This window comes from Sminthopsis crassicaudata, chromosome 2, assembly GCF_048593235.1.
Source record: "Sminthopsis crassicaudata isolate SCR6 chromosome 2, ASM4859323v1, whole genome shotgun sequence".
In the NCBI taxonomy this organism is placed as follows: domain Eukaryota; kingdom Metazoa; phylum Chordata; class Mammalia; order Dasyuromorphia; family Dasyuridae; genus Sminthopsis; species Sminthopsis crassicaudata.
Window position 1 is genome coordinate 465,534,467 of NC_133618.1, and position 25,954 is coordinate 465,560,420.

The 25,954-nt window shown below is 36.3% G+C and overlaps 1 protein-coding gene across 6 annotated transcripts in view; it reads right to left on the reverse strand.

Moving 5' to 3' along the window:
* The window catches only part of DENND1A (DENN domain containing 1A), a 701,497-nt gene that overhangs the window by 97,349 nt on the left and 578,194 nt on the right, over nucleotides 1-25,954 (reverse strand). For all 6 annotated transcript variants that reach the window (XM_074293045.1, XM_074293044.1, XM_074293042.1 and 3 more), the window contains 3 exons: nucleotides 7,541-7,642; nucleotides 4,904-4,991; nucleotides 3,663-3,703 (listed from right to left, as the gene is read on the reverse strand). In XM_074293045.1, the coding sequence (XP_074149146.1) occupies nucleotides 3,663-3,703; nucleotides 4,904-4,991; nucleotides 7,541-7,642 (231 nt within the window). The remainder of the gene's footprint in view (nucleotides 1-3,662; nucleotides 3,704-4,903; nucleotides 4,992-7,540; nucleotides 7,643-25,954) is intronic.

The window sequence follows — 25,954 nt, forward strand, 5'->3', positions numbered from 1 at the left end:
AATGAAAAAAGCAATTAGCCATTTCTACTGCAGACACCAACACTCATCTTTTATCTTGAACCAAATTAAATCAAGTTACAAGTACATCTGCTATAAGACAAACATGCCTAAGTGCAAATTTACTTCAAGCATTACTCATAGGCTTTGTTAATAAGGATACTTGGTATTTTGAGGGAAACACTGATTTGCTTTAAATTCTAGGTTAGAAGGATCTTTGAGATTAGGTTGTTGGTTTGTCATTGTCCACTTTAAAGTCAGAGAATCATAGAGCTGGAATAGACTTTAAAACACAGAATATCAGAATGTAGGGATTATAGAATGTTAAAAGTAGAGGAGCCCTTTAAGTGCAGAATATTATAGTTAGAAAGAGTCTTGGAAAATAAAAAGCAAGAATACAGAACATAAATGTTAGAGGCAGAAATAACTTTAGTTATCAATCTCTTATATTTAGCGTACAGATTCACAGAATTTTAGAATTGGAAGAGACCTAAGATACCATCTAGCACAAACCTCTCATTTAACAGATAAAGAAGTAAATTAATGCCTTGAGAAGGGAAATGACTTCCCCAAAATCACTCATATGCTATTTAATGTTAGAGCTGGGACTAGAACCCAAATCTCTAGGCACGAAGTCTAGAACACTTCTCTTGTTATAAACAGAATTTATGAAAATTCTTTTGAGAGAATATCTTGTACCATTGGTCTCGGAATACTCCTACATACCTGGAACAAGTCTAAAAGAAGTAGACGATAATCCCCTACCTGCTAACATATAGCTGGAGCCAACAAGTCAGTTCCAGATTAGCGTGAGCTATATAGTCATGTTGAAAGTACACTACCCTTAGCTGTGTACCTGCCTCTCCTTGCCCTGGTTATCTGCTCTGGGTTCTTTATATCACAGGAATGCAGCCTTTCTTACATCTAAATGTTGAGAAAAAGGGAAGAAGGGATATGTCAAGAAATCTAACTACTAGTTAAGCAGAAATTCCCCAAGGCACACTGTATGGACAATATGTGGGGTACAATCACTCAACCAGAACTTTTATCATCTCTCTTAAAAGCTTCTGGGAAAACAAATGGTAAAGAGCACTTGACTTGGCATCAAAAGATTTGAGTTTCAATCCCTGATCACTCAGCCTGTTTTGCTTTTTTAAAAAAATGGTGACATTTCTTGCCCTGTTTCTCTCACAGGGCTGCTGGTCAGACTCTAGGACCACAAATTACCTTTGAGGTCACTTAATCCAGCCCCTCCTCTTTTCCCAAATGAGCTAATTGAAAGCTAGTGAAGGATAGTGTCTTGGCTAAGTTACACAGGCAGTAAATAATGGAGCCAGGATTAGGAAGTAGATCCTCTCATTTCATCTCCTTTCCATTGGAGCACACTGTCTCAAAAGAAGATAAACAGAGGGAAAGTGCTTTGTACACTTCTACCGTGAGAGACAGGAGATATGAGTTCAAGTCCCAAATCTAACCCTAGTTATATGAGCGAGGGCAAATCATATTCCTATCTGATGTGTAAAATGGGGTTAGTAATTTTCATAACTTACAGGATTGTTGTGAAGAAGGGGCCTTGAAGCCATAAATATATAAATGAACTGTTTTTAAATATGAGCTCTTATAATTCATAGATATGATAGTGGAATGATTCTACAGTAAAAAAAGTAAAACAAATCCTAAATTAAGATAGGGTTATTATTTAACACACCTATCTACATTAGGCATTCCAAAGTTTAACTGAAAAATGCTTACTTTGTTACAACTGTATCCAGAAGGTATTATAATGATTCAAAAACAGTAAGACTGGAAATTTTCCACCCACTCATCCATTTCATCCTACTTTCCAAAATAGTTTGGCAGCCTGTTATAATATTGTTTGAGCATTAAAATGCCCTCCATCCATCAATCAATCAATCAACAAGTATTTTTTGAATATCTGCTTTGAACCTAATATTGTTTTTAGATCAATGAAGAAGTATAATACCACTTTGAAATAGGAACAAAAATATTTAACTAGGGTTTTACAATTTTTCTGAACTCATAACAACCCTAATGGGAAAGACCAATAAAAAGTATTTTTCTCATTCTATAGATGAAGAAACTGAAGCCCAGAGAGGTAAAGTACAAGAGCCTTACCCAACATCATGGAATCCTAGAACCTTAGACTAAGAAGAACCTGGTATCTGTACAAAAGACAAAACCAGGAGGGATAGGCAGAAGTAATATGGAGGCAGATTGCAGCTTGACATAAGGCAAGACTTTCTAACAAATGAGACTGTTCAAACAATCAAGAGTTTGTCTAAGGAGGTAATGAATTGCCCATCATTGGAGGTCTCTAATCAGAGACAAGATGGCCATACATTAGGAAGCTTGTTGAAGGGATTTAGGAAGAGACTAACTTAGATGAACTCTGGAGATAGTCCAATCTTGTACCTAATTAACAACTAATTATAGGTGATTCAGGACTTGAGCTCATGTCTTCTATTTTTCTAGTGAAGTGTGTTTTTTATCACCTAGAGCTCTCTCTTATTCTTCTCATATTATTGATATCAGTATTATCCATAGTAATTCCAATTTCTATATGGTACTTTAAGATCTACATAGTGCTTTCCTTATATCAATTTGGTGAAGTCTGTAGCACAAGCAACTTTACTCTTTTTACAAATGAATAAACTGAGATGACAAGGAGAGTGACATGGCCCAAGGTCACAGAGCTAGAATATCAGAGCTGTACTTCAAACCCAGGTGTTTTGAATCCAAGTTTAGTGCTTTTTCTACTAACCCATGCTACCTCTGATATATCATCTTCAAGGGGCTCATGTCTGCAGAGGAGAGCTTGGACCACAAATGGAAAAGATATACTTATAGAAGATCAAAAAACTTTAGAGATTATTTTGTTAAACTTTGTTATTTTATAGATGACAAAAATATGGCCTAGTGCTCTTACCTGTACCCACTCATCAAACAGTTATTAACATTTATCTACAATGTGCCAGATACCATGCTAAGTGCTGGGAACACAAATATAAAAAAAAAAAATTGCCTTTTGTCTTCAAGGAGTTTATAGAAAATATATACAAAGTATATATACTACTTTGCCACTCTATTTCTAAAAAGGAAGGAAGACCCCCCCCCTTAGTACAAATTAATTCTTCTAAGATTTCCAAAACATATCCCTAAATTGCACAAGTATTATCTAAGAATATAGTTCTAGTAAAATAACAAGCATTCCCTCCAATAACATTAAGAAGATAAGCACTTGAAGCAATTAGATCTCCCCATCTTTCCAGAAACTGCCACTAATAAAAATTAATAAATAAAACAATTTCACATGATAAACATAATTACACTAGGATCTGGCAACTAAACACCCATAATTCTTCTCTGACATAACGTTCAACATGTTTGAGCTGGATTCTCTCTAATAGAAAGTTGAGAAATTATTTCTTCTTTCTCCCTGCTGAGGGATGGCTTCAGAGAGTCCTATTCTTCTATTTGCCAACTGGCGTGAAAATGACCTGGCATTTTAAACAAAAGCAACTTCAGATTAAAGAGCCAGATGGTTGCATACTAACAATGTGCTTGTGGGTGGTGGTGGTGGTACAAACACTCACAAAGGGGGGTAATGAGAAAGGGGACATCAACTGGAATGGTCATTCACTTACCCTCACGGTAGAGAGCCACTGGTGATACAGTTTATCACTCCCTAGGGAAAGAGAATTAAAATAAGATATCATTTAATTATCTACTATACTCCTACCCCAATTACTCATTCTGGCAGAGAAGTGACCTTGTGTTCATGAAGGCCATGTCTGAGGAGCACATGTTATAGCAGATAATACAGTGAATGCTACACAGGGTTCAAATACTAGTCCAGGGATAGCATGTAGATCTATACTCAGAAAAGTTTGAAAAGGTTCATAACTAGAGGGCTGGCTACTAGCAGATACATATCTTTAATAATGCACAACTTATTCATGGTCTACTAAAGCTAAGGAGAATTGTGATGGGCAAGAATGGGAGGGAATAGCCAAATGATTAAATTATGCAACTTTTGGATCCAAGGATCTTTTGAATCAAGTTGCTCTCAAGACTTTTCCATTTCCTTTTTCACACTAGCTCCTTAGAAAGGTCAAAACATGGAAATTCTTTATGTCCTAGACCAGTGATGGGGAACTTAGAGAGAGAAGACAATGATCCTGAACTTTCATGACCATGAGATGAATTAAAGAGGACTACTAGATAGAGGTGGTAGAATAATGAGTTTCCTAAAAGTCTGATAATTAAACAAGTAGAGCTAGAGCAGCAATTTGGAAAATTAAGTTTTAATTTTGTCAAAGTTCATTGTATCTTAAAAAAATCACTTTCTCTTTCTGAGCCCCAATTTCCTCAGTGGACTATATGTTCTAACAGTCTTGTTCTAAGGTCCCTTCTAGTTCCAATATTCTAGGTATTGAGGTCTATTTCTGTTCTAACATTCTATCCTCCAAGATATGTTTAGGCTCTGAGAGTCCATGATTTTTTTCTCAGCTCAAGAAAAGTAAATGATTTAAATAAAAATATTTTACATAAAAGCAACTTTGCTATAAAAGAGAGGTACATTTCTGTTTATCATTAGAGAATCATAGACTCTTAAACCTGGGGGCGGTATCCCAAGAAATCATCTAATATAGATTCCTGTCTGATACACGAACTCTCTTTATAATTAGAAAATGGAAAAGTGATAAATTAATCCTTTCAAGTATCACTTGTAAAAGGAAGTCATTTTACATAAACTTAACTAATTACAAGCCAGGAGGAAGGAAAATCAGGCTCCATTAGAACAAGAAGGCCATGTTACATCTTGGAATGTAGGTCCTGCCTCATATTACTTGACTACAATTGAGAAAAAAGAAACCCTTCTTACCAGCATACTCTCCCATATTTATCTCTTCTTCAAAGACATCACTGAAGCCTTCTCCAGAATTAAGAAGATCCAAGCGGCCATCAATAAACTAGAAAAAGGAGACAAAAACAGCAACCATAGGAAAGAGATGTAATATAATATCACCTGTCTTTTAATGCCCATTGCCAGTGCTACCACTTTCATGAAACCATTATTTTTTTCACTATTTGGAGGCTACCTCTTACTTCTTGGATTTCATATAGCACTTTGTATCTTATGCATTTTTTTTTTGTATTATGGCTATTTGTATACATGTTTCCATTTCCATGGTAGAATGTGAATTCCTTGAATTTATATATCATATATTATTCATCTTTGTATTCATAGACACAGAATCTGAAAACTCTGAAGGATTTCAGTGGTCATACAGTCAGCAAATAAACATTTAATAGGCACAAGTAAGTGCCAGGTATTGTGTTAAGGGCAGTGGATACAAAAACAAGCAAAAGATGATTCATGCATTCAAGGAAGTTCCAGTCCAATGGGAAAAACTATGTAAACATGTAAACAACTATATTCAAACAAGCCATATACAGATTTGAAAAGAATCAAGAGAAGGAAGTCATTAGTCTGATCCATATATGAAGGAATCACTTTTATAACATATTCAATAAGTGATTTTCTAGCCTTTGCTTGAAGATCTACAAGGAGGAAGGATCTTGTTGAGGCATCATTCCATTTGTGGGAAGCTTTAATTGCTGGGAAGTTTTTCTGTCACTGAACTTAAATTAGCTTTTGTAACATCTGTCCACTGCTCCTGGATTTGCCCTTTTGGATCAAACAGAACAAGTTTGATCTCTCCTTTATGTAACAATCTTTCAAATATCTGAACACAGCAATCATGGCATGTCCATGTTTTCTTTTTGTTCAGACTGAAAATGACTACTTCTTTCAACCAATCCTTATTTCATGGACCCAAGGCCCTTCAGTGTCCTGGCTATCCTCTTTTGGAGAATCTTCAGTTTATTAATGTTCATCATAAATCAAGATACTTACAACTGAACCTGATCTTCCAGACAAGATCTGACAAATGAGGTTTATTATTTCTCTGTTCCTGGAATCCCTGCCCAAGACGACTTTCATTTTTTTTTTGTCTGCCATATCACACCTGATTTGACTCATATAGAACATAAGATCCCTCAATAATTTTTTTTTTTTTTTTTTTTGCTAAGGCAATTGGGATTAAGTGATTTGCCCAGGGTCACACAGCCAGGTCGTGTTAAGTGACTGACCCAGATTTGAACTTTAGGGCTGGTGCTCTATCCACTATTAGCTGCCCATCCCCCCTCAATAATTTTTAAATCAACTGCTGTCTAATTATGCCTCTCCCATCTTATATCTGTAAAATTGATGTTTTGTACCAAGTGAAGAATTTACACTTATCATCACATTCATTTTATTAAGTCTGACCAATGTGTAGTTTGTCAAGATCCTTTTGGAAACTGATTCTGGCTTTCATTTTGTTAGTTATCACTCCCAGTTTCATGTCATTTGCAAATTTGATAAACATACCATCTATTCCATTATCCAAGTCAGAGGGAAAAAAAAAGTTAAATAGCACAGAACCATGTACAACTCCCTATGGTCCTCCACTGGAGAACTACTGTCATGATGACATTGAACCATTAATAACAACTCTTTGAGTCTGGCCATCTAACCACTTTAAATCTGTTGGACTGTTTTATCATCTAATTCATAGTTCTCCTGGGCCTTTTACATAGTAGGTTCTCAATAAAGGCCTGCTGAACTGAACTGTCAGAAAATCCTTCTTCTGTGATTAACAGGCTTTCTAAGGTGATTTAATGTACAATAAGAAAACATAATACAAATCTTGTATGTATAGATGAATATAATTATGACATGTAAAAACTTCTTAGACCTATATGTAATGAGCACTAAAAGGAAGTCAGAAAATCAAGGGCTCTAATGTATGACTTTGCCATAAGAATATGGTCCAAGTTATAGCCCATAGGACTACATGAGCAAAGGTTTCTTAATAGTGACCCTATCCCTTCTACTTCAGTTAGATAATCCAGAATTAGTAACTTCCCTTTATCTGACCATTGTCTTTCTTTTCTCTTAAATAAAGGGTTAAACAAGATAAACTCTAAGAGTTATGTCCTTTCTAGCTTGAAATATGATGATCCTTTTATTATTATTCCACTGGGTTTTAATGAGGAAATCTTTTTTTATTTATTTATTTTTTTAAATTGTGAAGTGCTAAAGAAATAGGAGCGGGGGCAGCTAGGTGGCGCAGTGGATAGAGCACCGCCCTGAATTCAGGAGGACCCGAGTTCAAATCTGATCTCAGACACCTAATACTTCCTAGCTGTGTGACCTTGGGCAAGTCATTTAACCCCAGCCTCAAAAAGAAAAAAAAAAAAAGAAAAAAAAGAAATAGGAGCTATTATTACAGCTTAAAAAAAGTAAAGAAATTATTAGAGCATATTAAATGATTTACCTTATGGTATTTCATGTATTTTTAAAAGTCTAAAATAGGTTGAACTTAGAAGGTTGTAACTCCTTGAATTTTTACTCTAGAAGGATGCATTTATCTGGATCTTACTCCATAGAGACGATCTGAAGAGTTGTGTGTACCTGTTTAAATAATTGAAGTTGGATGGCATTCTGAAGGAATTGCCTCATGGCACTGGAACGATGAGATACAAAGGTTTCTTCAGAAAATGTTATTGGTTCCTCCTGGAAAGGGAAGAACAAAAAGGAAGGGGAAGAGAAACATTAGATTTGGCTGACTTACTATGGCCAAAAAGAAATGACATTCAACAGATACAAAAGTGTGATGGAACCTACATTCCAATCAGTTACAAGTCACAGCTAGTGAGATAAACATACATTTACACTTGTATTTTATATGTATATGTATATATGTCCATGAACATGTACATATGTGTATATTTCTACCTATATTTCCTAAAGATCAAGATACAATGGAGAGACAGACTCAGATTCTAGCACTGACTGTCACAAACTTGCTGTATGACTTTGGGGAAATTACTTCTCTTCATGGCTTCTCAAATTATTCTTTTATACAATGAAAGAATTGGATTACATATTCTATAAAGTCTCTTTCAGGTGGGACATTCTATATGCTAAAATTGTCACCGTTTTTGACTCTATGTGCTAAGGCTCCTATAATTTGAGATTTCTATGTTTTTAATATTTTATATTCTAACATTTTATATTATGTTCTAAAATCTTTTAACATTCTATGTTTTGAGACATTGCTGTCTTTGTCTTTTCTAGTTCTAACATTTTAAGTTCTCTAGTCCCTTCCATCTCTAATTTAATCTATGATTCTAATAGTATCCAAACCAACATGTACCAGCCCTAGAACATTTTGCTAATCTTACTCCCTTGCTGAGGAAATTTGATTTGTCAAACTACTTTGAATAGCTCAATAAAAATCCTCTAGTTTTGTATATTCAACACCTTAAATCTTCTTTGAACAGATTCAGAGGGCTAACCTACACAAACAAGTCTTTAATTTCTGTGGTGTGTTCTCAGTTCAGAAAGATTAGACTTTTATATCTTGAAAAGAATGAAATCTTCTCCTTTCCCAGGCTTGTTGGCAAAAGACAGATTGTTTTGAAGTTCTACTTTCATCTTGTTTTAATGAGTTATGTTAATGTTGAAGTCTGCTGTGTAGCTGCCATCAGGCCACATATTTTTCTCCATGCTTAAATCTATACAGCCTGAATTAGGCAAGGAGAGACATTTATTAAATAAGAAAAACAGCCATGACAAAGAACCAGAAGATTTTGGCTTGTGTAAAATTAATTTTAAGTTCTTTTAGTGCACCCACCAAAATGTTCAAAGCCTTTTGGCTGGAGAGAGCTTCCATGTTCAGCAGCTGTGGGAAGCATGCCAGTCAGCAGGGACTGACTGAAGCACAGCTGGGATTCACAAGCCTGTTGGGGTTTTAGTTCCTGAACCATCCCTGGTTTATGGATCTGAACTAGAGTGATCTGCTTTGGCTTCAGAATTCTGGCACAACAGGTGAACAGTTCAGGTAGTGTTTTTCTAGGAGACAGGTGAGAGCAAATGATTCAAAGAGTCCCAGACTCAGAGTATTAGAACTGGAGGGGACTTAAGAACAAAGAAAGTTAGCTGATTTTAGAAATCATCTATTCTAGTCCATTATCTTTTGGGAGAAGGACACTGAAGTCCAGGGAATGGAATTCAGTCATTCAACATACACTTATTAATTGAATATGAACAAGGAACTGTATTAGGTGCTAGAGATGTAATAATAATGGAACCATTTTTGCTCTCATCTCAATTAAACAAATATTTTTTGAGTCTTTGTGTTCTGCTGAGTAGATATAACATGAAGGCAGAAAATTAAAATATAATTTGAAGAAAAACTAGAACACTATCAATGAGGAGGATCAGGAAAGATTTCTGAGAGGAGGTGTTAGCTGAGTTAATCCTTGGAAGAGACTAAGGATTCGGAGAGCAGGAGTGAACCCAGGTAAAGGGGCAGACTTAAAACAACTTTAAATTTTAAGTGGCACTGAGATTTAACAGGGGAGTTGGGTCTAGAAAAGTGCTTTGCAAACCACAAAAACCTCTATGTAAATATAAGTAATTATTTTTATTCTGTAGGGAAAAAGTGGCCATTACCAGGCCTTATACCAATATAGTTAGGACTTTCATCATACTGAAATGATTAAGTCTGTGATGGGGACATGCTAATGAGAAAGGATGAAAACGTATTTTCTCCATGAGGTGCTGCAGTGAGGAGCAGCACTAATGGAATAGATTTCAGAGAATTTGGTGGGGAGTGTTAAGTTGGAGAGATGCTGTTGTTCAGTTCTCTTTGTCAGAGAGCTTTTCTCAAATCAAACTGATTCTTTCCTTATTGACTGTATTGGGGAGTACATCTAGCCTTTTAAAAGAAAACTGATAAAATACACAATTTGAGGCTAGATAATCACTAATTGTTCAACACATTAACAGTGTATATGGGGGAAAAGTATCCTCATATGAGAAAACATTACTACATAAACATGCTGAAAACAATAATTACATCTTCTAAAGCACTATATCATTTGAATGGTGTTTCTAAAAAGTATTCTACTGCAATTATTGTTCACAACTGCCTGGCAGTGTAATATAGTACAAAGAGCATGAGCTTTGGACTCACAGGACCTACATTCAAGTTCTGTTTCTAACTCTGTTTATAGGATTTAACCAAATTATTTAACCTTCCCTGGATCTTAAGTTTCTTCATATATAAAATGAAAAAACTGAATTATATGGCTTCTGAAGTTCCTTTTAGCTCTAGCGCTGGCCTATTTTTTCCATTTCACAGATTAGGAAACTGAGCATAGGAAACAGGGTCAATTAATATGTGGCTGAGGCAGAACTCAAACCCAAATTTTTTCTGATTCCAATTCAAATTGTTTTTCTCCTATTCTACTCCAGCAACATAATGACCTTGAAGGTAAGGACAATATTGTTTTTCATCTTTGTATTGCCAGTGTTAAATACAAGACCAGCATATAACTGACATTTAATAAACAATATTTTTGGAAATAAACAGAATGGATTCAAACAGAAAATTTTAAATGGGTTCTTTTTTTCAGCCCAGGCCAAGACTAATGTCTGTTCTATAGTAGTTCAATAAATGAATGAATGAATTCCTTGGGACCTAGTAGCAATGGTGGGAAGTATGATGGGCATGAATAAGTGTAACATATTAGGATCACACAATTTTTTAGAGTTAGAACAGACTTCAGAATCTCTCATTATAGAGATGAAGAACTCAAGGCTCAGAGTGGTAAATTGACTTGTTTAACCTTACTCAAATAATAAGAATATAAATTTATACAATCCTTACTATGAACCAGGTACTGTGCTAAGTAAATGTTTTATAATTATTACCTAATTTGATCCTCACAACAGCCTTAAGAAATAGGTGCTATTATTATCCCCACTTTACAGATGAGGAAATGAAGGTAAGCAGAGTTTAAATAACTTGAGCAGGGTCACACAGTGTTCTGAGGCTGGATTTTATTGCAAATCTTCCTGACTTGAGGCTTGATGCACTAACCACTATGCAACTTTCTAACTCAGAACTCCTCACTCAATGTGTACTCCCTTCTTTTATCTAGGGATTGTTTGTAAGGCATGGAATGATATAAAGGAATATAGGGAGGGAGAATGAGATAAGTCAAATGCATAGTATAGATGATTTAAAATCAAATTGTGGTGATTGGAACCACTAAAATTTACATTATATATAATTAACATAAGAGAACATAATTATAGCATGAATTATATGACTTCAAATGGAGGTTCACTGTAGCAAGGCAATTTTTTATATCTTTCTAGGTGATTTACTTTCCCACTCATGGCAGTGGCTCTTCCTAACCTTTTCATTCCTCCTCAAACTTTTTAAAGTTCCCCTGCTCTCTTAGCTGAGAATCTAGCCTAATATTTCACTGAAAAAATCGAGCCTATTTGCTAAGGACTCCTTCTCTTCTCCCCTCTTCCTCATCTCATATTAGATGTTTTCTGCCACTTTTTCTTTCTCCAAACCCTGTGACATGAAGAGGAGAACCTTTCCTCGCCAATGCACACCACTCGACATACTCAAATGATAACATTCCATCGGACCTTTCATATATCCATTCCCTATATCTCTCATCCCCATATCCCTCCTCCCTTTTGTGGCTAAACTCTTTGGGAAGACTGACTACAGTTGATATCACCTCTTTACCTTTCACTCTCTTCAATCCAGTTTCTAATATGATTCAACTAAAACTACTCTCTCCAAAGTTATTAATGATATCTTGTTATCAAGGTTTGTAATGATATCTTAAGTGGCAAATCTAATGGCATTTCCTTAATCCTTATCATTCAACCTGACGCTGAAAATCATCCTCTTCTTCTTGATACATTATTCAATTCAAGTTTTAGTGACACCACTCAATCCTGGTTCTCCTCCTACCTATTTGACTTTTTTTTTTTTTTTTCCCTGAGACAATTGGGGTTAAGTGACTTGCCCAGGGTCACACAGCCCGGAAATGTTAAGTGTCTGAGACCAAATTTGAACTCAGGTCCTCCCAACTTCAGGGTTGGTGCTCTATCGCTCTATCCACTGCGCCACCTAGCTACCCCTGACCATCCAGGGTGTACCCATTAACTACAGGGTTACTCCAAGATTATGTGCTGGGCCCTTTTCTTTTTTCCCTCTATTATTTCACTTGGTGATTTCATCAGCTCCCAGGGTTTCATCTATCATTTTTATGTTGATGATATTCATAACTACTTATCCAGTCTTAACCTCTCTCCTGACCTTCAGTCTCATATCTCCGACTTGCCTACAAGGCATCTCAAATTGGATGTGTCTTCCTTCCATCCATTCATCTATTTATATCTTAAAATCAACATGCTCAAAAATAAAACCCTTATTATTTTTATCTTCAAATCCTCTCCTCCTCCTAATTTCTTTTTTATTATTGAAGGTAACAACATTCCATCAGTCACCCAGGCTCAAAAACTACATGGTAGCCTTGATTCCTCCCTGTCCCTCATCCCCTATATCCAATCTGTAGTCAAGATCTGTTGATTCTACCTCTGCAACATCTTTTGTATATATCCCCTTTTCTTCTTTGACTTTGTCACTACCACAGATTAGACCCTTATCTCTTCATCTCTTCACATCTGGATTACTGCAATAGCCTGCTATCTGGTCTCTCTAATCCATGGGTCTCTGGTCTCTCTACTCCTACCCCTTCACTTAGTTATCCAAGTGGTTTTTCAAAAGTGAAGACTGTCACACCATCCCCTTATTTAGTAAAACTCTAGTGGCTCCCTATTACCTCCAAGATCAAATATAAGATATTTGGATTTTATAGCCCTTTGTAATCTCATTTCTCCTCTTCTATTCTTAGACTCATCCCCAAGTACTTGTGATACTAGCCTTCATGTTGTGTGCTTTCACTGGCTGCCCTCCATGCCTGGGCATGGCGATGGTTCAATACCCAGTTGATTCAAATCATAGGAACCAAAATCACAAAGACAGTGGGTATAGAAAGAAGAGTCTGGGACAGTCTTGGGAAGCAGGAAATCATTAGAAGCTAAAGAAATGGAGAAAATCCTTTTAAAAAAAAATTTGGTTGTTAAAGGGGGTACTAAAGCATAAGGGGATAATAGGTTCAAGAAAATACATTTTATGAATAGAGGAGATAGGAACATGTTTACAGGCAACAAGGAAGGGGCAATGGATAAAAAGAAACAGAAGGCAGAAAAAGAGAAGGAAGGAGCAAATGGACAAGCTTCCCATTTCTCCGTGGGGAGGGGATAAATTAAGTGCAGAAGTAAAAAGGTTGGCTCTGGCAAGGAGAAAGGTGAGAGGCCTAATGTCTTAGGTCCTCAATGGTTATGGAGAGGTAAGGCACAGTTGATTTACTCACCTTCCATCATCAGAAAGGGTTCCTATACTCTCAGCCTCAACTGTAATGTTGAATTAATAATCATTCCCTGCGTAAAAAGGGGTGTGTGTGTGTGTGTGTGTGTGTGTGTGTGTGTGTGTGTGTATGTGCATGCTTTTGTTGCACTTGTGTGCAGGACAGGTGGAGAATCTCTGGGTCAGTTAGGACAGTCAGACACACTGGTGCCACAAGGTTAAAATGGATGGCTGGACAGTGAGAAGTCTAGTGTTTCATTGTCCTTTTTGGTAATGGAAACATAGCAGAAGAGGTTCCTAGACATTGAGAAGCCAGTGAGAAGCAAAGAAATGGGCCAAAGAGTATAAATGATACTTTCTTTTAAAAAAAATAATTTTTTATTAGTTTTTTTTTAATTTTCAAAACAAATGCATGGATAATTTTTCAACATTGACCCTTGCAAAACCTTAAGTTCCAAATTTTCCCTTCCCTAGACAGGAAATAATCCAATATATGTTAAACATGTTAAAAAAAAATTAGATGATATTTTAAGAATTTGGTTGTGAAAAGGAGAAAAGAGATAAAATCAAAGCTTGAGGTCATGACTGGGATAAGTTGTTTTTGTTTTCTTAAGGCTAGTTTCTAGGTAGTAAGAAAGGAGGCATTGGAGAAGGAGTTGGGATAAGTAGCACATCAAAGTAGCTATGTTGTGCTTAAATGTTATTTATACACGTAAGTCAATTAAAAACATAATCTGAATTCCATCAGTAAATGAAAAAGAAATAACAAAATAGGAAAAAACTTGTTAATAACTGTCCAGATATAACATAGATCCACAAATTTTAAAGTTTTTAAGAGATGTTGCCATGTCAAATATTCATTATCCTCAAAACATATGGAATAAAGAGTTTTCAAAATTTAGAGAATTACAATTTAGAGAATTTAAAGAAATCAAAGTTCTATGGGAACAGGATGAGCTATATATCAGTCATGCCATCTTGTCTGCTCTGGAGATGCTTTCAGTGAGCCTACAAAAGATAAGCTTACATCCCAGTATATTTATTAAATTAAAAAAGCAGACATTTTATTTATCTGTACAACAATCTCCAGAACCTTAAATATAAAAGAATAATAGCAGGACAGTGAACTGTTTCTATCATATGATGAGAAGAATGAGATGACAATAATAGCAAACACAACTAACACTGTTAAAAGCCACAGTTAATCCTTTTTGACACATACTTTAATTTGTATTCAATTTGATACAAATGGAAGTTTTTCATTGGAAAGTCTCAAAGAGTTCTCCAAAAATGATTCTCTTTACTAAAGAAAATTCTCTTTGCTTAACAAAAAAAAAAAAAAAGTCTAACAATTATAGCAACATCGCATGGAGATTGATTTCAATCATTCTATGCCTTTTGATTATTACCATTAATATTCTCTCTACTTTTCCTTTGGAAGAGATGGTTTAGTCATTTTCAGGTGAAATCTTTTGCTTGTATGCATGAGACAATCCAACTTTATTGTGTCATCTCTGCCCCCATGTGTCTCCCAGCTCATTGGATATTCTTACACTAATCAGTATTTCCTGACTTTCCCTTACTTGCCTTTGTTAACTCAAAGGGAAGAAAGCATGGATATCTTTGCTCTCACAGGGTAAGCTCACATGGCGGGCAGCACTCTTGTGATTTGAATGTCTTTACTGTAATATAGCAGGAATGCGTGTGGGAAACTGTAAATATAAGGGCGACAGGAGCAGAATGGGTAAATACTGTACCAAGGCAATTTTCACCAGGGCCCGTTCTACTCTTCTGGTTGCATCCAAATCATTTGACTAGCGCTTGTTAGGCACATCTATTTGTCAAAACTTGAGGCATCCTAACAATGAACTCCCTTCACTTTCAGGAGATTGATTCTTCATTAAAGCCTCGTTAAGGTGAGGGGGGCCCAGGCTGGAAGCAACTCTTATCCATTCCTGAGTCGAATCTCGATTGCCTAATAAAACAGCAACTTTGCTTCTTTGCCAAGGTATACAAGAGCTGTGCCTTTCCTATACTAGTTTGACAAAAGAGGTTTGAGAACGAGCCATCTTGTGTCCCAACTACAATTTACTGATTATCTATCATTAGTGTTGCTCAATACTTGTGTTGTTTATCACTCCAAGTATAAACTGAACAAGGCAATTATCTCTTATGCAGTGACCCCCAATTCCAAATCTTCTTTATTGCATTCTGTTGGCTTCCCAGATTCTTATTCTTTTTGTGAAAAGCCAGGAGGAGATGTTTGGTATTGTAGAAAGAACCCTAAATTTGGAGTAGCTCTAAATCTGGCTCTGCCACTAATTAACTGTAAAACCTAGGGCAAATCACTTTCCTTCTGTTCACTATTCTAAAATAGGAAATCTGGTGTTGAGTAGATTATCTCCAAGGTCCCTTCTAACTTAGGCACTCTATGGTTGATATTCTAAAGTTCTTTATACCTCAATCAGGTGATGCAATATTTTGTCATTGCTTTGGAAGTATCTGTAGATTCTGGGTCAGCAAGATCTTATGTGGTATCTTATAGGGCTTTTAGTAGGACATTCTATATAACTTGGCAAAATAATGGTACTGGTAGCTGTTATCGTTGGTGTTTTCTAAAATTTGGAGATGGTTTCTTACTTGAGACAGTGAGGAATTGGATTAGATGATCTATAAGGTCTTCTCTTGCAAAGTAAGAGTTTGAGTCCACATTCTGAGAATAGATATGTGCTCTCCTTGTGCTGAAGCAGCAAGGTACTAACTACATAATGAACATTAGACTTAAGTGTCAAAAGAATGGAGTTTGAACCTTGGCTCTGTCATGTACTAGCTGTGTATCTATGAGAAAATTAATTCTTTTCTTTAAGCCTCAAAAAAAAACAAAAACAAAAAAAACAACACCTACATTATTTGTAAACTTTGCAGAGCTATGGAAATATCAGTTACTCATACTGACAAGAAAAGTATTTTCTTTATTTTTGAACTCAAACTATTCATTATCTGTTTCCTTGCATAATTCCACCGTGACAGTGAGATTTTAGATCACTAAGTCAAAAAAATTTGGCGGTTCTGTGAATTACACAGTAAAAAGCATTTTATTTAAATTTTTGGCACCTACTGATTTGGGCTGAGGCTTCTAAGGGATATCTATTATTCAGAAACAAGAATACGCCCACAGTCAATTTGGAGGAGGTAGGAAGGTCTCTGCTTTTAAGAAGTTTACAATCTAACAGCAGGTTAGGACACCTACATAGAAAAACAATTAAATTATAAAATAGAACATGTAAGAAACATAAAAAGTGCTATGTGTGGTAGAAGTAAAAAAAAGTATATTGATTCTTAAGATTGTCAGAACGAGACAGACTGTCATGATATAGAATGTTAGCACTGGAAAGGGTTTTCAACATAAACTAGAAGCTAGGAGCTAGAAGAGACATAAGAAATCATTTCACCTAGGGATAACTAATAGAGGGCCCTTGGAACTCTAAGGGATCAGTGGAAAGATTTCAGGGGATCTGTGAACTTGGTGGGAAAAATTATACCCTAATTTCAAAATACTTGGTTTTCCTACAGCAATATCAGAATTGATTTTTCTTTGTAATCCTGCATATTTTATTTTATGCATTTAGAAGCATCACTTTGAGGTGTCTTCATTAGATTGCCAAAGGGGCCCATGACAAAAAAAAATTAAGAACTTGTCTAATTCAATAATAATTTTATAGATGGAGAAACTGAGGACCAAAAAAGCAAAAGGCCTTGCCATAATTTGCATAACAAGCTAGTGGCAGAGGTAGGACTAGATCCTCTGGTCCCTAGTCTAATTTGCTTCTCACATATATGTATAATCAGTTAAATATCATTGAAATTTATGTGCATAGATATCAAACTCAAAATCTCCCCAACTATATTAAATTCAGATTTTCTTAGATGCAGAGATGTTTCAGAATTCTCTCTTGTACTAGTCACTACAAGGGGATACATTCATGATTTTAATGAATTGTCTTATAGTTAAGATCCACAGAGAGTAAGTTAAGTTGTAAAGGAATTTGACCTAAGCACTTTTAGTTCTATTCTGATGGACCCTGCTGTGAACAAACCCATTTGTCCCTAAAAATCTCTCAAACCTTTGGAATTTTCAACTTCACCTATAAAGCTCATACTCATTATCTATGGAGTTTTCAATTGATTTAGTAAGTCAAGAAGATAATCCTGGAGTACAAGTTATCTTTTGGTAACTAAGTTCTTGATGGGGTTAAGCAGTTAAGTTTGACTCTTCTTCAGGTCAGAGATAAAAAAACTCTGCTAATATGATCTAAGCTTCAATCCTCACGTCTGGCTCTACAGATTAATGTTCTTATCATCTAGGAGTATCTGAGCCCAGATCATCTCCTAAGAAGACAAAAGGTTTAATCAGACTCATAATGGAACTAAATCTGAATTGTCGGGAAGAAAAACATTTATGAGACACCTTGTATTTCCAATACAGATAAAAGAACAGGGGCAAGCATCTCAACTATATTGAGAGTGATGAGGAAAGAAAATGTAAACACTGTGGTCTCTGAGATGTAAAGGAAAAGAGGTTTCATAATGAATTTCTTGCTGTGGGAAAAAAAAAAAAAAACAAACAAACCCAAATGTGTTTCTTAAGAGGATATAGGTATTTGATGATAACTCTGAAAGACAACTCTATCTTTTAAAGGATGGCAAGGGACTTGGGACCCTAGAAATCATTTAGTCTAATTCCTTCATTTTATTATTAAAGAAACTGCAACCCAGAGAGAGGCAATGAGTTGCCTAAAATCACATGGGTGATATAGCAGTCAGAATCTCTAATACACACACACACACACACACACACACACACACAGCAAATGCTCATTAGTTTATATAGCATACTTAGTGGAAAGAATGCTGGCCTGAGAAACAGGATGCTACTTCCATCCTTATGCCTGATCATTTATGTGGTTTTGGGCAAATTGCTTAGCTTCTCTAGATATTGGCTTTCTCATCACCAACTGCAACTCAAAAGAGGAAGTTAGATAAAATGATCTATAATCCCTATAATCAGATTCGAAGGTCTTTTCTAGTCCCACAATTCTACATTTATGGTCCTTTGCCAAATGTATATACTATGATCCTAACTGCTGCATTTAGAACTTTGTTTCTAAGGACTTCACTACCCCTGTAATATTGTTTTGTCTAACACCATGTTTTTTGTTAAACTGATTAACAGCATTAGACTTTCCTGTATTATCACTTGAATATTTTTCTACTGTATTCCCCTATACCCATACTCTGTAATGTCTGTTAGCTTTGATGGTGAAGACATCTGCCTCGATGGGTTGTCATCTTGTTTAAGTTAACCATAAACCCCAAATGATAGTGTCTCCCCAAAGGTTAGGCTGTCTGTCTCTTCCTCTCCTAGGGCTGTATCTGGCCTCAGGCCTAGCCTTAAATAAAATTTGCTTCTAACCACACTTGATCTTATTGGTCCCTCAGCTGTCTTCCACTGAAACTGAAAATGCTGGTGCCCAAATTCTAAGAATCAACATTACTGGTGTATATACTTTTCCTCTGAGCAGCTTCAAGCCATCTATGCACAAGTTTCAACTACACGGAACCATGCAGTTTTGTTGGGCCACAGCAGAGAAGAATATTCTGAGACTATTAGGGCACTCCAGAAGAATCACTAAACATTAGAACTAGAAGGGGCCAAAGAGATTATCTAGTTTAACTTAACTTTTGCAGCTGAAGGCCAGAAAGGGAAAAGTGATTTAACTTGGGTAAAGCAGTTGGTGAGTTTCAGAGATAAGACTTGGGGTCTCCTGACCATTGCTCTTTCTATTGCCTCGGGCCATTTTTTCCCTTCCAATTTTGCAGAGAGATCCTGAGAAAACCAGCCCACTTAAATTCAGACTGAGGGAAGCACATCTACTTTGGCAATAGGCCTGGAAGGCAGTTGGCCAATACAGTGGCAAGAAGGGACTCTGATGAGTTTACCATTACAAAGAACCCTGTAAACAGCAGGAAGCTGATTTGGCATTGAATGAGGAAAAGAAATGGGTTATCCATAAACTTTTATGAAAATATAGCTAGTACCCTTGGTGTTCTGCAGTCTCATTTGCTAGTGCTAAAAGGAGAACTCTAGGGTCTGAGGGACAATTTTATAGTACTGATTTTTGCCCCAAAGTGATTGGTTTTTTGTTGTCACTTATTCTAGCTTATTGTGAGATGTTGTCAAAGGCATTTATGTATCAGATGAGAGATGAAAATAGATTCCTTCTGAGGTCCCTTCTGGTTATAACTTTCTTTTATGATTAGCTGAGCACTGTTTAACTTACTTTGATTTTTATAAAATTCTTAGGACTTTGTAGAGAAATTGTTATTCCCATTGAAAACAAATCCTTGTATAGCAATGAAAGTTATTTACTCCTCAGGAACCTGCATCTTAACCAAAGGTATTTGTGTGGGGATAATAGAAAAGACAGAAGGTTTACACTTATTCCTTTCACCTGGTCCTCAAAGTCAGATTCCTAAAAGTCTATTGGGAAGCCTAATAAAGCAAAGCAAAAAAACAAATAAACAAAAAAGATGGAAATGGAAAGCATTAGTTTTGGTCATTGGATTATTAGAAAATCTGCCTCTTTATGAAGAAGATGGTTGCTGCAACTTCCCTTTTACCTCATCTATCATATTCATCAAAACAAGGTGGATTGGTACGAAATAAGTATTTTCTATTCTTTTCCTGCAAGTCAGAAGAGTGCGCAGTGTCCCCACATTCCAGCAAAGACTGAAAATAAACTAGCCAAAGACATGTATTTTATTTTGAATATCCGGATGACTGCTCTGATTATAACAGGAGCCTATTTACCACAGAGTTAACAAATCCCACAATTAGAACATACTTTAGAGGTCAAGGTATGTAGGAGGTCAAAGTCCAAATCCAGAACCTCAGAGATCATGATTTCTTCTAACTTCAGGAGTGTCGATGTCAAGTTTGTTTTCCTTACTTTGTAAGTGGCAAAGTGTAAGTAGTATAAGGAGTTCTGAATTTGGAATCTGATATTTGAACGCCATCCTCTGACACTGCTATTTATCATCTATATGGCCCTAGGCAAATCATCCTTCCTGGACTTATTTCCATCTCTGTAAAATAGGGAGGTTATAGAGCTCGGTATTTGCATTGCTTATGTCATGGGGTGAAACTAGACAGCATTTTGTGACATGAGCTGCTACTCTGGGAGTTTTCAGCACACACAAAGTAACACATCTGCACTACAGAGTCTACAACCAAAGGACGTGGTCATTTTCTTCACTTCTCTGAGACATATTTCTAGGAAGAGACCACTTTGAAAATTGAAGTGACTTCTTTGAAATTACAAATTATACCAAAGCCTTTGCCCTGATTCACCTTAATTAATTTTCCTTTTCAGATTTCCCCCCTTCCCCTAGCATTTCATTAGACTTAGAGAATAGTAGAAGGGAAAGAATGTTAGAAATGATCATCTGCTCCGTTGTACAGACAAAGAAACTGAGATTCAAAGAGGGCAAAGGACTTGTCTAAAGCCACCTGAGTAGTAAGCATCAGAGCTGGGATCTCAAACTCATCATTCTGACTCTAAATCTGGAGCAACATAAAACTGCCACTTTCTTCTGCCTGAGAAAAAGCTTAATTTTCTGTATTTTGCTTCTAAATTTCTCTTATCCCTGTTTTACTCAGGCTATTCCATCTCCTTGGACTACTTTGCCTAACATCAATAGATTCTGCCAATACATTTCATTTCAGAGTCAAAAATATTCTAGAGGCAAATGAGTTTGGGAAATGGTCTATGGCATTTGAAAACTCTAAAATAGTCACTGAATGGAATGTCAACACCTTCTCCTGTCCACATACTGCACAGAGTGCAGCATCTCTTTGTCTGGGGAATATATCTATATTTTTTAGCCACCATGAAACTAATCCAAGGTACAGATTTCACCCGGAGCTCCCTCAACCAGTTGGCATAAACCAGTGCTCTTCTGTTTGTATAATTATGAAATGAATCTGCCACGTGACTTCCCTCTCTCCACTCCTGTTGTTCTAGTCTATTTCAGATGGAAGAAATGGTGCAGCATTTCTGTGTGTGTGTGTGTGTGTGTGTGTGTGTGTGTGTGTGTGTGTGTGTGTCTGTAGTGTAAGTTGGTGGGGGAAGAGAGGGAGGAAGAAGGAAGGGAATGCCATCTAATTAGACCACATGTGCAGAGAAGCATCTGGCTTAGAGTGTAGCAGTTTACACAGCTCCTTGAGTTGTCGTGGCGACAACCACATGACCAGCTCAGAGCTGAAACTCAGGGGCATGAATCCAGATGCACTCCTAACAGATTCTGACAGAGAGCAGATGGGCAGCTATTTGCAGGGCCAAAAAATGCCAACTCTGCTCCCCTCCAGACCTGTGTGCCCTCGCTGATCATTTCATCTTGTAAAGTCATTCTCCGGTGCCCTGGAACCACAAGTTCCTTTTGTGTGGGGACCAATGTTAAAGCTGTTATTTTTTTTCTAGTTCTCAGATCCATTGCAACCATGAGAACTTCTACCAGTCTGAGGGGGGAAAGGAGACAATCTGAGAAGGGGGAAAGGTCTGCTGTGGTAAATGTTTTTTCTTCTCTTACCTTTTCTTGGAGTCAATAAAAACTTTCATAAAAACTGTCTGTTGATTCCCAGTCCTTTGTGAATATTATGTTAAACTAAGCCTCTAACTAGCATGGTAATTCACTGTTAAATTATGGGAAAAATCTTTTCAAAATGGAAAAATCATTATTTAAAATAAGATAGAAAAAAAACTCACAAATACCTTAGCGGCAACATGATGTAGCAAGGAAAGCCCTGAATTGGGAATTAGGAGGACTGGGTTGGGGCAGATGATCTCTGATGTTCCTTCCAGCTCTGACGGTCTCAGGTCTTTTTTAGCCTTATCCTTTAATGAGATTTAGCCACTTGGTCTTTGAACAAAACTATGTTTCACTTTGTGTCTGGGCTACAGATAAGGTTATAGCTGGTACAGATGAGACTACTGAATTGTCATAAGAAAGCAGAGAAAAATACCTAACATCTTTAATTTATTTATTTTTAGGTCTAGGCTATGGCACAGATGGTGACAACACCAGAGGATATAGTAACTGTATTGTTTTCATTTAGGTGATAATAATGATAGTCTTAGGCACCAAGAATAATCTGGAGAATGGGGTACTGGGAAAATAACTTAAGATATTCCTCTTGGTCCCATGCAGACCTCAGGTTGACTTCAGCACTGCTCACAAGTCTGGAGACTGAACGGTATGAGTGACAGACTCATGCAGGTGCTAAGGGAAGGCATATTTATAAAGCACCATAGGTGTTCATGCTGCTGCAGAGACACTTACGATAACAGGTGTTGGGGAAAGCCTTGCTGAAAATACTGCCGACATGGGTTTAATGTTGCCCAGCAGAGACTAATGATTTGTTTTAAGTAAATATTAATTATAAAAGTCACCCAGAAAGAATTCTGGAGAGTGGCATGAATACTCTTGACTCTACATATGTGAATCTCGTTCTGTAAATCAATCATTTGGGGAAACAAATTTATTTCTACAAATCTCCTCCAGGGAGCCATTTGATGGTTGGCAGATTCTAGATATTTATGGAATTCCGGATTAAATAGGTTACTATGCAATTTGATAAGAAGCTGCTCATAAGTTTTAAAGACTTCATGCTGGACAGGTCATTTCCCCTCTACTGTTGGGGAGCTGCTTCACTTACAATGAGCTGAAAACTACTTCCCTACAACTTCCACTTCCTGTGCCTTGTTCTTCTCTTTGGGGTCAAACTGAAGAATTCTAATCCTTTTTCCCTTCAGATATCCGAAGGGAGTGACCATTTCTTTCTCTTTTCCCTTCTTCATTCCCAGTTTTCTTCAAGACTAAATACCCCCCCCCCCCATTCTTTCAAATAATCCTAATATTTCTAAAACCGCTTTTACCATCCTGGTTATCCTCTTTTGGATTAATTTTAGTTTGTCAGTGTATCTCTAAAAAATGGTATCCAGACCTGGATGTGATATTCCAAAAATAGTCTAATTAGGAAAAGGAACAAAAGCAATGAGGTGGAGCAGGGAATAGAGTACTAGGCTTGGAATCAGGAAGCTCTGAATTCACATCCTGCTCCAAAAAATATCTTATTTATGTAATCCTATGTAATCTAATCATTTAAGGGATCCCAACTTCAGTTTCTTCATCTGTAAAAATGAAGGAGCCAGACTTGATAAGTCTTTAAGTTCCCTTCTAACTCTGATCTTGTGATTATCACCTTCTTCACTTTGGATACTAGATTTCTATTTATATACTCTTAAGATGTCACTGATGCAACTTCAACTCACTTCTGCCCAACTCCTATATTTTATGAGTTGGAAATGACACTGTTTTTCCTTAGTTTATTGTTTAATGGGTCATTTTGTGTATCTTTTGTTAGAAGCCATCTACAGGATTATTTATGGTACAATGAGACTTGTCTTTTTTTTTTTTTTTTTTTTTGAGACATTGTCAAAAGAACACAAATTTACATTAGAAATGGCTTAATGCATGTAATACTGGACATTAAATCGGTGATGGAAATGTTAATTTAATTCATTTTATGAAGCTACACTTTGGTGATTTCTTTTCTCCAACTCCAGCTGTCCAAATGCAAGGGAAAGGTGAAAAAAATTTATGCATATGGCTAATTTTAGGTATTAAAGTACTTAGATATAGCTATTTTAACAGAAATAGGAACTACCTAAACTTTAACCTTAGAAGGATAAGGTAATGTAGTTGAACACTCTTTAATTTAGGCCCAAACATCCTATCTTTTAAAGTTTCTTACAGTTCAATTTCTAATATCTTATGTTTCTTATGTTCTTAAGCTTTTTTTTTTCAGATGAGATTTCAATGATTTTTGATATAACCTTGATTATTCCTTCATAGACACATACATATAACAGTAAATTCTAGTTCTGTTCAGCACATACAAACCCTAGAGCTACACATGCTTCTGAAATTAGTTGTATTACTTTTCTTATGTTTTTGAAATAACATTCAGTACAGCACCATTTAAATAATTACAATTCAAATGCTTGTTTTAAAAACACTTGTATTAAAGTCTTGCTCAAAGGCAATTACAGAGATGCAAGCAAACAGCAGACATTCTCAAACAGTCTTTGCACCATGTGAATGAACTCCTCCTTCTAGGAGGGGAGGGGGTCCTGTTGCCCAGTCTGGTGGCAGCATTCTGCCCTGGAGGAAGAAGGACAGCTGAGATCCCTGTAGGCCAATACATGATATAGAGATGCTCTTTAGGGAATAGAGAGGCAACAAAGTCTTCAGTGGACATAGTGTCTGAAATGTGGGATCTTTGCTGACCTGCATCTTTTTTTGACTTTGACAATGTAGAACCCAAGGTGTTTTAAAACTCTTTTGAAAGGAGTAATACTTCTTTGGATACCCTTAAATTCCAAAGAAAGAATGAATCTACTTTTAGAAAGGTCAATTAAAAATCCTAACGCCAGATAGTGAGGAAAGAGATCCAAATATAGTGAAAAAGAATCATTGTAGGATAGAGTAAAGAGCCTGGGACTTGCTACCATTTAAATCTAGCATGCACAAAGTCCTGGCACATAGCCAAAGCTTTAAAAAAAACCAAAAAAAGCTTGTTCAGTGACCTGCAAAATGGGAACAATGACATTCCTACAACTTAATTGTTGAGAGCAAAGTGCTTTGTAAATGGCAAAAGGTTAAGAAATGAAATGTGTTAATAGAAGGCCAAGTTTAAAGTCCAGTTCTACTTCTTACTAGCTGTCTGACTTTGGGCACCTCTCTGTCCCTCAGTTTCACTTGTAAGATGACAATAACAATTTTTTGTGCTGTTTGTGAGGAAAGAACATAGGAACTATAATACATCTTAAGTTTTATTTCCCTATCTACAAAATGGGAGTAATAATGCCACCACTACCAAGCTCCTGGAATTATTGTATAGAAAAGCTTTTGTGAACTATTCTATTATAAGCTATTATTAATCTCTTTGAGCCTAATTATCTTTATTTGCTATATGGAATAATACCAGCACTACTTTGGGAAAAGGCTTTACAAGCTATATAAAATTGTGAACTATTATTATCACCCTCTTTTAACCTCAGTTTCCTTACATGAAACATGAGGATAACAATGTAAATAATATCTGTACTTCACTGAGCTGTGGTAAGGAAAGGGCTGTGTAAAATTGTAAAAAGCTACAATAATGAGAACTATTATTATATCCAATGCTTTTACTATATCAGAGTGAGTTCTGGCAAGGCTGCAATTACAAGCACACACATATTCATAATTAAAAAATACATATAAAGTTGCTTAACATTGATTGTCTCCCTGATTGGTAACCTGTTTACAATCTTGTCCACTGTCAGTCTTGAATGTCATTTTTCAGTAAGATGGCTGCTGCCAGCAGAAATCTATTTTCAAATAGACTCACAGCATGTTCATGCAGAGAAGCACCTCTTTTGAACTCCCAAATTGGAGGGAATTCAGAGAAA